The 12,383-nt window shown below is 42.6% G+C and overlaps 1 protein-coding gene across 1 annotated transcript; it reads right to left on the reverse strand.

Moving 5' to 3' along the window:
• Window positions 1-6,380: 6,380 nt before the first annotated feature.
• Window positions 6,381-8,745, reverse strand: LOC134443449 (cholesterol 25-hydroxylase-like protein). Its single transcript, XM_063193231.1, has 2 exons — window positions 8,220-8,745; window positions 6,381-6,932 (listed from the first exon to the last, which is right to left on the reverse strand). Exons 1-2 carry the CDS (start codon window positions 8,654-8,656, stop codon window positions 6,479-6,481), a joined length of 891 nt encoding a protein of 296 aa, XP_063049301.1. The 5' UTR covers window positions 8,657-8,745; the 3' UTR covers window positions 6,381-6,478.
• Between the last annotated feature and the right edge of the window lie 3,638 nt (window positions 8,746-12,383).

Raw genomic sequence — 12,383 nt, forward strand, 5'->3', positions numbered from 1 at the left:
TTGGTCATTACCATACTGGTAACAATGACTTTATAAAGCCGCGCCTTAAGGGGTTAATGGATATGGATGATGTGTCTACTCTAGTACTTTCCGTCTGGTGTAGTTAACCTTTTTTGATACATGGAAAGACAGACACTTGTTGAAATATTATGTGTCCCTTAGATGGAAATTAACTCAGCATGACTATGTTCTGTACTTCATCAGCCTATCAGGTGGTGATACAGACAACATGGCATTAAAGTCCACTTCCAATGATGTCATAGTAATATGTAGTGTGTGTTGGTGGTCGCCTAGTGGGCCAAATTTGTTGGGGGAACCCGAAAGCCCAACATCAAGCATGCAAAGTAAAACATTAAATTTACACTGACAGTTATTATTCATGGACATTCAGTATATACCTGTATGTGAGTGCTATATCAACTGTGCTTGATCAGAGGTAGACACAGTGTACACTGTGTTTACAGATGTACATTTCTAAATGCATAAAAAGGACAGGGGGTGTTCATTGATGCTAGGGGTCAGAATGGAATGGCCATACTGGCTGAGCTGATATAGGCAACAGTAACTCAAATAATCACTCCTTACAACGGAGGTATGCAGAAGAGCAGTGGTGGACAAAGTAATAGTAAAAGTACTTTTGTGGTGTAATCACAACAGTAGCACATGATATTACATAGCTGTTACACCATTTACTCCATTGTACTTACCTATTGAGATAGACTGTGTTATTACTGAAAAACAATAAAAACCTAACAAGGACCCACCACAAACTCAATCCAACCTGTGCAGAATCAGCTTATCGTAATACAATTGGTCTACTTTTTACTCAGATAAGTTACCTGTGTTGGAAAAAAAACTGTGTTTTTTTTTTTTAGGCCTACTTTTACTTTTACTTTGTCCACCACTGCAGAAGAGCATCTCTAAATGCACTCACATCAAATCTTCAGACAGACAGGCTACAGAAGCCAACCACATCAGCTGCCACTCATGGCGGCTAAGAACAGAAAGCTGAGGCTACAATTTGCACAGCCTCACCAAAATTGGACAATAAGAGATTGAAAAAAGTTGCCTGGTCTGATGAATCACAGCTTCTGCCGTGACACTCGGATAGGGTGGTCAGAATTTGGCGTCAACAACATGAAAACATGGATCCATCCTGCCTTGTATCTGTGGTTCAGGTGGTGTGTTGGTGTGGGGATATTTTCTGGGCAGACTTTGGGCCCCTTAGAACCAACTGAGCATTGTTGCAACACCACAGCCTACAGTATTGTTCCAGAAAGTTGAGGCAGTTCAGAAGGCAAAGGTGGCCCAACCCTGCAGTACTAAGAAGGTGTACTTGATAAAGTGGCCTGTAAGTATAGAATACCTCATCATATGAGTCTTCAATCTCCATGAGACCCATTGGACTACAAAATGTCAAATTTTAGGGGCTGGTGGCATTCTCATCTTGTAAATGGCATCAACTGCTTGGTGAAAAGCAAACTGGAGAACAGATAACCCCTTAGCGCAGAGCCTATGTTATAACCCTACTGTTACCAAAATTGGCTATGTCTTAATCTGTTACTTAAGGCTCACTTTATGTCATAGCAATGTTGTTATGATGTAGTAGAGTATTTTCAGCAAATAGTGAATAGGCCCGTCGGCTATCTGTAGTAAGAGGCTCCACCTTGTCAGCATGGGCTATACTATTGCAGAAATCAGGAGAGGATCCCATGACAAGTGTCATGTTCTGAGGGCAGGATTAGGCCTAATACACTTCTATAAGCCACACTGAGGTGTGTACACTACAGTGGTGGTGTCTTGTTGATATGGCCTACCCGTCGAGCTGAGCTACAAATTGTTCCTGGGTCAATAGGTAGAGCTAGTTTGGCTGCTGGTACTGTAGCCCATTTTGATGAAGCAGCCGAAATCGAATGTGGTAATAATGAAAGGTCAGGTTGTCTGGAGTGACGGGTCAAAAAGAGAAGCTTTTGACTGCCAAGTCAACTCTCCACAGCTCAAAAAGATAATTGACTGACAAACAAATAATAGGGTCCCATTTCCTGAGAATTTTATCTTTCTAGATGCTATCTTGTCCTCTCTCTAATTCTTTCTCTCTCTCTCTTGTGTGACACCTGCCTTTGCTCCAACTGATTGACAGCACTGGCTTTAGCGATTGTTGACACAACAGATTGAGGTCCTTTCAAGTTTTCCATCTCTCCTGTTTGTGGTCTCTGTGTCCTCTGAGGAAAAGCAGAACAATGCCAGAGTTACTACGCCTCATTAAGCACAATGTCTCTCTAACAGACCAGTGGAATTTGACTGACAATATGTACCCCCTCAAAACAATATTTGTGCGGTGCGATGATTTCTGCCCCTATACTGTAGCCTACATTGCGTGAATTGTGTCTCCAACCTCATGTCATGTGCTGTCTGCCTGACTAAGCGTTAATGCACATGGTTTATATCCCTAAAGGCAATTGCATGGCCATAAACTATGTCCCTCTGTGTCTTCTGCTAATTGCAATGAAAAACATACTACACTAGATGCATACTGTGCACTATGATTTGTGTTGCCGACCAAGCATGTCACTGTGAACTGATTGCATGACTGTGGTTTGAAATCAGGATGGATTGCTTCAGCACAAAAATAGCACATCTGGTTTCGTTTTGTAAGGACGGACACAGTCCCACTTGAGAAAGCCCTGAGGCAGATGTACAACATCATGCACATTGTCCTCTCTGTCACAAGGGAAGGCACAGTGATGACCTCAAACACTGTGTGCATATAGACTACATTCCACCTCTCACATGGTAAGGCCATTGCAAACAGCTACTGCTCAAGTCAGTATAGTCTACTAATTTAATATTTTATTTACACTTTATTACATCGATACAGTTATTTCATATGGACGAATGCATAATCTCTGACTGGGCTGGTTGCGAACCCTCATCTTGCATTTTCACATACATAGACAAACACAGATTCCAAACAATAGGCTGTTTTGAACACCTGTGATCGCCAGGGAGACCACCAGCACATTGTTTCAGAGTCAAACTCAACATTTGCAGGCAGGACTCTCAGAGGGAGATTAACTACATTCAGCTTGTGTTTTGGTCAGAAATGGCCAAGACGGTTGACTCTGTGGCAGAGACTCATTTATGGTTCCCATCTCATCTCACAGTGAGATGAAATCACATGTGTCCCTCGCTATTCTGCCCTACAATTTCAGAACGCAGTATAATTCAAAATGCCAAACTGAGAAAAAAGGCTTTAAAGTTTCCTTTCTGTCCACGCGACTGTGTTGGAGGTAAAGTGGTGATGACACTTCCATACAATACTTTTTTATGGTGAAAATTTATGCACACAAGAAAAAAGCAAAAAAAACAACATTCTCATTGCTTTTTAGCTGAAAAATCATTATACTGCGCTCTGTTGTGGTATTACTGTCTACACCAAAACCACGGTGTCAATGGAGAAGCGCAGTATAATTCGCATTATACTGCGTTCTTGGCTAGTAAGACGTAACCTCCTAAAACCAAAAAGCGCAGTATAATCAGTTTTTTGCGTTTTTTTCCGAAACGGGACCAAGTTGGGCCAAAAAATTTTAACACAAGAAAAAGAAGGTATTTTAAAGCCAATTTCCGGTCTAAACCCATTTTCGACCATTTTCAAGATACTGCGTTCTGATATTGTAGGGCAGTATTGTAGCCTACCACCTGTGTCTCATTTCGTTGTTCTTCTGTAGGCTAAGCTATATGATAGACGTGGCTCTGAAAGTTGCTTTTGCTGATGATAAGCCCTACATATGACAGCACAGCAAATTGCTGACATGTTTAAAAATGTGCTGTCAAGTGTGTGTTGGGGGTGTTACATATGTGTCACATATGCGACTGCAGTCTCTCTGTGGTAATGCAGTCATGGCGGTCTCTAAAATGGCAGTACAAATAGCAGTGACATCACAAGATTCTAATCTATACATCCAATCTGGACTATAGTACACTATGATCGTAGTCTGTCCAGTACAGCCATGGACAGACTATGGTGTTCAAAACTCAGCTGCCAGGGTCCGGTGGCAACATATCACTCCGATAAGTCAATCAGTTTCCATCTCCCAGTGAAGTCTCTTCATCACATGCAAAATCCTGCTCCCCACTCCATGCTCTTGCTCTCCACCATGCGGCGTCTTGCTCTCCACCATGCGGCGCCAACCCAACTCCCAGTCAAGGTTCCTGAGGTTCTCTGGCAAGGACCAGGTTGCCATCCTCTGTGCTAGGCAATGGACCGATTATGACTGTTTTCTGTGTTGCGGCCCCAACCTTCTGGAACAGTCTTTATTTGGTGGTCTTTTTCGACTTTATTTGATAGGACAGTGTGAGAGGCAGACAGGAAGCGAAGTGGGAGAGAGACGGGGAGTGGTCGGCAAACGACCCGGGCCGGGAATCGAACCCGGGTCAGCCGCATGGCAGGTGAGTGCCCTTCCGGTTGGCCATGGCAGGGCCCGTTCTGGAACAGTGTACCTCTCCACATAGTATGCCAAGCTCCCAAATTGGCTTCCCTCAAAAAGCATGTAAAGTCCCGTATGGTCACTGAGGAATATGGCCTCTGACCCTTTCCCCATCTCTCCCAGCCCCATCCACTTTCTGCAAAACAACCTTGGGTTCCATGAAATGTGCTATATGAAAGTAAATTAGTATTATGTTTTTGTATTAGTGATTATGGTTGTCCTCAGATTAACAACCAAAAACATCTCCAAACTGATGGCTATTTGAGTGCGCAGAGAATTGGAACAGTGCCGTCGTCAGCCCTGTGTTGTTTTGTGTGTTTGGACAAAACATCTCATGAGTTCCAGTAGGCAAGTATTTGGGTCATTCTTGGACAGGCACTTAGGTTCCCAATGTTACCGATGCAGGAGCAGGGCTGGACTGGTCATCTGGCATACAGGGCATTTTCCTGGTGGGCCGGTCGACAGTCTCCAGGGACCGGTACTGTTGTGTTTTTTTTGTTTGTTTGTTTTTTTCTTAGGGACTGGCCCACAGTTCAGAGGGGCTCCATCTTCAAAGACAGTGGACTGTCTGATTTTAAAGGGGTATGCCACTATTTTGAGGCTTAATGCAGTTAAAATCGTTGGCCAGGGTTTATGAAGGTGGTAAAGTGTCTTATGTTTCATGTTAAGCGTTGTCTTGCTTTAAGACAAGTTAAAAGCTACACGGATCCATTGACTGTCATTAGCTTAGCTACATATTCCCTTTTTTAACTTGTCTTAAAGCAAGACAACGCTTAACATGAAAAACAAGACACTTTACCACCTTTATAAACCCTGGCCAATGATTTTAACTGTATTAAGCCCCCAAATAGTGGCATACCCCTTTAAGTATCGGGGGGCAGTTCAAGACTGAAATGCTCTGTGTTTCTGGTCCCAGCCCAGCTCTGTGCAGGAGGCAGCGCCTTCACCAGAACAGCAGCTCAAGAGAAAAGGGTCAGCTCTGTAGATGATATGGCAAGTCTTGCACACGCTGTCCAAGGGGCAGAAAATAGACCCAAAACCCAAACAAGCCGAATAACAAAAAAAACAACTCGGTCGAGGCAAAACATAAAGAACTTCTCTAGCTGCTTCAGTGCAATAGAATATACTACTAGATAATATATAATTCTGTTATACTTTTGGTTACAAAAATATAGTTCTGCCGTAAAAAAAAATGCAGTAAAAAAATATAAAATAGTAATCGAGTTATAATAACAATCATCCATACACTTGTTTGTTTCCGTTAAAAACTAATATAAAATGTGTCTTCCTTCATTCCATTGCATAAACAAGCATATAATCTTCAACCCTGCCAACAAAACTATGAACATTGAGCTCTAAAAACATTGTTGTTAGTATTCATCCTTAGGCAGCTCCAGTTCTACTGGCAAATATAAACATGACAGACTAATATCACATCACATTATTGGCATGAGTCACTCATTTCCTCCCTCTGGTATCTACAGGCTGCTTTCATTCAGTTCAGTGTGTGTCAAACCTTGACACAGTTGGATGAACCGGCATGGAGCAGGAAAGCAGCACCCTTTCTTTCCTGAAAGAGAAACCTTAGCGCACATCATGTTTTTGTCTTTCCCACGACTGACAATTTCATTCACTTTATTTCCAATGTTCAGACTCCAGAAGGAAACATCAATCAGCCAGTCAATCAAAGACTGCAGACTAGTCTTTCTCAACGGGGGCACTACAGCCCCCTAGTGGGCGTTGGGGAGCCCTGGAGGGTGGTTGAGAAGGACACGGTTGAGTGGGGGTGGGGCTTAGTTCCCATTGGGGGGCATTAGTCTATTTTATTTTTCAATACTAAGGGGGGCATTGGCAGGCTTATGATGAGGTCAAGGGGGTGTTGGGAGGCTTATGATGAGGTCAAGGGGGCGTTCAAAAAAGTTTGAGAACCACTGCTATAGACCAAGCAAGCAAGCAACCAACTGACCAATTGATATCAATCAATCAACCAATCAATCAATCTCTTTCAGTGAAAAAAAGTAGGACATGACTCCAGGTGGCCACTTCTCAGCACGTTCGTGGAGACCAGCTTCACGTCGTCGTGCCCTTCTGTCCTCCATCAGTGCCGTGCCAAATATCCAGTCCCAGTGCCTGAAGTACGGCGCGTAGTTCCCCTTGTACTTCTGGTGATGGGCCTGGTGATACCTGGCTCCACTGAAGCAGGGCACCAGGCGATGCAGCGCCCAGGGCAGGTCGTACCCACAGTGGTCGTCCACAGCCAGGTAGGTGTTGAGCAGGTGGAAGACGAGCTCACTCAGCGGGTGGCAGCGAACCAGGGCGGCGGTGCCCTGGGCCAGCGTCTGGAGGGACACCAGCTCGGCGATGCTGGCGTCTTGGGCAGCCAGGGCGAAGGTGTTGTGGTTCTGGTGATGGGCCCGGTGAACCTCCTGGAACAGCCATGGAACCCTATGACCCAAAAAAAGATAGGGGAGGCCGCAGTTGGTTGTCACTTTTTTTTTTTTTTTTAACTTAAATGTAGGCTAATTTCTTCTAATACAGATTATGCTAGAAAACCATTTCATATATTTATACATTTTATAACCATGTATCGTTCAATGCTTGATGGGTCAGGCACAACCGGATAGTCCTACGGCCCATTAAATCCATTTTCTTCAAAATATAAGCTGTCAAAGGCACCTTGCATCGATGTGACAACCAACCCAGTGGTTAGCGTCCTTTGGTGGCTGAGATGTGATGACTATGACAACCAATCCATGTAACAACCAAACCTGGTTTCCCTTACACATACATTGCACGGCATACAGACAGACCGTGCTTGACCTTAAAACCTGCAGTGGTTGCACTTTCCGAATGAACCATGTTAACTTGTTTAAACATGCATGGTGGGTACAGGCACATTATTAAGTCAACGACATGTTGTAACATTTTCAGAAGGATAGGTAGTGGGTAGAGCATGCCAATTTGGTTACACTTTCCGTTTCGGTTACAATGAATTAAGCACAATGTAATAAAATATGGAACAAAATGATTTTACTTGCATTATATTTTATAAAGAGCAGTGTATAATGTTCATTTTGATACAAGTAGCCTAGATACATGAAACACACTGTAAAGTAAATACCCATTAATAGCAAACATCTTCAGATTATACAGTACATCAAGACACCACAAAGCCCAATTTGATCACAACCACCAGACTTATCTTTCATCACAGATAACCACCTTTGCCATCCAATAAATAAATTAAAAAAATCAATAAAAATATTTTGACTGCATCAGAAAGTCTTACACAGGAGTGCATCAAACCCTTTTCATACTTTTTGAAGTGGACGCCCATTTTTGGATGGACACTCATACTACTGGACACATTTTGTGACCTGAATCAATCCCTTCTGCTTTTGTAATGATTTAAAAATAAAAACAAGGCCTACCAATCTTTTGGGTCTCTCTGTCACAATCCCATGCAAGGTTAAATGAGTCATCCACCCATGCTATACTCACTCATTATAGGCCTATTGAAATTTACCTTAGGCCTATATTTACTTGCAATTAACAATAATAACTTTTCTTAAGCAAGTTTCAGTCTCAGTATGACATGAAGCTGATTTCAATGCAGGTTGAAAATAGGCTCCCATGACAGTGCACAGGGGGACCTCTAACTTAACCACACTGCTTATGCAAATTGGAAGAATGTCCATTATTTGATTCAATAATGGCTTCAAAGATTCTTACCGGTGCATGAAATAATGCCACCCGAAGAAAAAGGTGTCGAAGAGGAGCAAGCACAGGGCTATCTCTTTGAGGGCAAGGAAGCAAGACGGCGCCTCATCAGGTAAACGTAGTCCGCGAAGGCTTTGGAAAAGCGCAACAGAGGGCAGGATGCCACACAGGTACTTGAGGATGATTCTTCCAAGGCAGTCAAGCCATCTCTGTAGCTGAAACGACTCATTAATCCTTCCATCGATCCTGTATTTATAAATCCACTGGCAACGACCACCAAGTATGTCCAGCAACAAGTAAGGAGCGCAGAAAATCAAGTGGACGGAAAACGCAAAACATGCGGCGAGCAAAGGTGACCGCAACAATACCTGTCTCTCGCGCATCAAGTCCCAAAGAGGCTGAAGTACAAGTTCAGGATATCTGTCAGCTAACCAGCACGTGTTATTCATCACGTTGTTTTAAAACTGTGACAACTGTTAAGTGCGCTTTCAAATTATCCCCGTTCCTTTTCAAACAAACACGCCTTCCACGATATGGTCATCATCCGAGTAGGCTACCCGATGGTGTTCCCAACAGTGACCAACGAAACCAGGGGGAAGAGCTATCCACAATGTGGTTGTCCTCAACGCTTTCCCTTTCACTGCATTTTATCACTGGGTCTGCCAAAGGATTAGTCATCAATTTGGTATTTGGTGGGACAACAACTGCGGTGACGTGAGCCTCGCTTCCTTCATCCGCGCTTGACTCAGAAAACACCATGCGCGTGTATTCTATTACTACGGTTTTAGACCATTTCCCTCTCAAACACAGATCTCTCCAGGTGAAGATGAACGGGTAAACGCATCTCCACTGTGTTCGACTTGAGTGTCGGCTCAGCTGGCTGAACCACGGCTGACGGAACGGTGCTAGTTTATGTATTTGTTTATTTATATTTACTGGAGCGGCTGGCTGAATGGCGGCTGACGGAACGGTGCTAGTTTATTTATTTATTTATTTATATTTTCCCGAGCGGCTGGCTGAATGGCGGCTGACGGAACGGTGCTAGTTTATTTATTTATTTATTTATATTTTCCCGAGCGGCTGGCTGAATGGCGGCTGACGGAACGCGGATGGTTTATTATTTATTTATTTATTTTATTGCCCGTCGTGACGGGCAACCACGTGGAGTGCTGGTTCTCTTTATTTAGTTTAAGGAATGAGAACCTTTGCTTTTACACTGCACGATCTCAAACACAGTAAGTTTCTACCTGTTTACCAGTGGGCTATCGCCGACGTCAGGGGATATAGGCAGGCCATATGAATGCACCGAGAGCACGCACGTGGGGAAATTGCTTCAGCGTACTAAACTACAGATCACAACAAGTAAACACGAGAGACACATTTCCATAAAGTTTTGAACAGAGAAACCAACGCAGGCACATTTAGTAAGCGATTTCAGTGCTGGTGTGGTGAGAACTGGTAGCCCATATGTCAGGACCGGTGTTCTGTCGTTTTCCTTCATTGTAATGTTTTATTACATAGGACGTTCTGTCAAACGCGCGCGCGCGCGCGTGTGTGTGTGTGTGTGTGTGTGTGTGTGTGTGTGTGTGTGGCCTATTCACCTAAACATGCTGATATCTATGGTCATTAATTAAGCAACAAAACAAATTACCGGTAATATTTTTTTCTGAATACTGTAGCCTAAATATAAAGCACAAGTTCAAATGCCACCAGTGCATGTCCACCACAGCCCTTATAAATACATAAATGGACGTACACTACACTATTTAGACATTGTCAGTAGACCTAAATGTGAAACAGTAAGAGAACATGCATAATTTCAATTTCTTCAAAATTGTACAGTAAAATCTTTTCGTTATTTGTCTGCTCTCACAGCCGGTGGAACAAATCCCCCCCCCACACACACACACACACCTCCGCCAGGTTCCCCATACCCCACCATAACCCCGTCCAATATATAAAGCTATGCAGCTTGGTTCTTCAGCAGGTTCTCGTCAGAGTGTACTTGCAGCAACAGTGTCTGTGCATCTTACATTCACACTTTGCCATTACAATGCATTCTCCTTACATTGGCCATGGTACGTATGTGAGGTGGAAAAGCATGAAATAGTATGTATTGAAGGTGCTTTTCTCCAGATTTCTACAGTAAAATCCATTACTTCTTGGTCTGGTAGTAGCCAGTGGAACTGCCAGCATGTCCAGATGACGCATTAAGCTTACCAGTAATAAGGACATTTTGGATCAGCACTTATCTTCAAAGTCCTTGCATATGCAATGTTGCCTTGCCTACACAGTGATATATCAGCATTTTAAAGGACATTTTCTCCAAAATTTTACAGTAGAAGTTGTTACTTCTTTGTCTGGTCACAGCCAGTGGACCTGTTAACAGGCTCATATGATTCGTTACCAGTAGTAAGGAAATAATGGATAAGCACTTCACATCAACATGCTTGCATATGCAACTTGCATTAGCCCAATTGACATATCAGCATTTTTGGAGCACATTTTCTCCAAAATTCTACAGTAAAAGTTGTTACTTCTTTGTCTGGTCACAGCCAGTGGACCTGTTAAAAGGCTCATGTGACTCATTATCATTAGTAAAGAAAAATTGGGTCAGCACATTGCATCAAAATAGTTGCATATGCAAGTGTGCCTTGCCTACACAGTGACATATCAGCATTTTGTAGCACATTTTCTCCAAAATTATACAGTAAAAGTTGTTACTTCTTTGTCTGGTCACAGCCAGTGGACCTGTTAACAGGCTCATTTGACTCGTTACCAGTAGTAAGGAAAAATGGATCAGCACTTCACTTCAAAATGCCTGCATATGCAAATTGCATTAGACCAATATGACAGGATTTTGGAGCACATTTTCTCCAAAATTGTACAGTAAAAGTTGTTACTTCTTTGTCTGGTCACAGCCAGTGGACCTGTTAACAGGCTCATATGACTCGTTACCAGTAGTAAGGGAAAAATGGATCAGCACTTCACTTCAAAATGCTTGCATATGCAACTTGCATTAGCCCAATTGACATATCAGCATTTTTGGAGCACATTTTCTCCAAAATTATACAGTAAAAGTTGTTACTTCTTTGTCTGGTCACAGCCAGTGGACCTGTTAACAGGCTCATGTGACTCATTACCATTAGTAAAGAAAAAATGGGTCAGCACATAGCATCAAAGTAGTTGCATATGCAAGTGTGCCTTGCCTACACAGTGACATATCAGCATTTTGTAGCACATTTTCTCCAAAATTCTACAGTAAAAGTTGTTACTTCTTTGTCTGGTCACAGCCAGTGGACCTGTTAACAGGTACATATGACTTGTTACCAGTAGTAAGGAAAAATTGGATCGGCCCTTACTTCAAAATCCTTGCATATGCAACTTGCATTGGCCCAATTGACATATCAGCTTTTTTGGAGCACATTTTCTCCAAAATTGTACAGTAAAATTTGTTACTTCTTTGTCTGGTCACAGCCAGTGGACCCGTTAACAGGCTCATGTGACTCATTACCATTAGTAAAGAAAAATTGGGTCAGCACATTGCATCAAAATAGTTAAATATGCAAGTGTGCCTTGCCTACACAGTGACATATCAGCATTTTGGAGCACATTTTCTCCAAAATTCTACAGTAAAAGTTGTTACTTCTTTGTCTGGTCACAGCCAGTGGACCTGTTAACAGGCTCATATGACTTGTTACCAGTAGTAAGGGAAAAATGGATCAGCACTTCACTTCAAAATGCTTGCATATGCAACTTGCATTAGCCCTATTGACATATCAGCATTTTGGGAGCACATTTTCTCCAAAATTCTACAGTAAAAGTTGTTACTTCTTTTTCTGGTCACAGCCAGTGGACCTGTTAAAAGGCTCATGTGACTCATTATCATAAGTAAAGAAAAATTGGGTCAGCACATTGCATCAAAATAGTTGCAAATGCAAGTGTGCCTTGCCTACACAGTGACATATCAGCATTTTGGAGCACATTTTCTCCAAAATTCTACAGTAAAAGTTGTTACTTCTTTGTCTGGTCACAGCCAGTGGACTTGTTAACAGGCTCATATGACTCGTTACCAGTAGTAAGGAAAAAAAGGATCAGCACTTCACTTCAAAATGCATGCATATGCAACTTGCATTAGCCTAATTGACATATCAGCATTTTTGGAGCACAATTTCT

This window comes from Engraulis encrasicolus, unplaced genomic scaffold (genome assembly GCF_034702125.1).
Source record: "Engraulis encrasicolus isolate BLACKSEA-1 unplaced genomic scaffold, IST_EnEncr_1.0 scaffold_326_np1212, whole genome shotgun sequence".
NCBI classification, from domain to species: domain Eukaryota; kingdom Metazoa; phylum Chordata; class Actinopteri; order Clupeiformes; family Engraulidae; genus Engraulis; species Engraulis encrasicolus.

Excerpts from the sequence above, each read along its gene's own strand:
- LOC134443449 (XM_063193231.1), bottom strand. The coding sequence starts at position 8,656 with ATGAATAACACGTGCTGGTTAGCTGACAGATATCCTGAACTTGTACTT. Across the intron at positions 6,933-8,219 it reads TGGCATTATTTCATGCACCG|GGTTCCATGGCTGTTCCAGG; the intron begins GTAAGAATCTTT and ends TTTGGGTCATAG.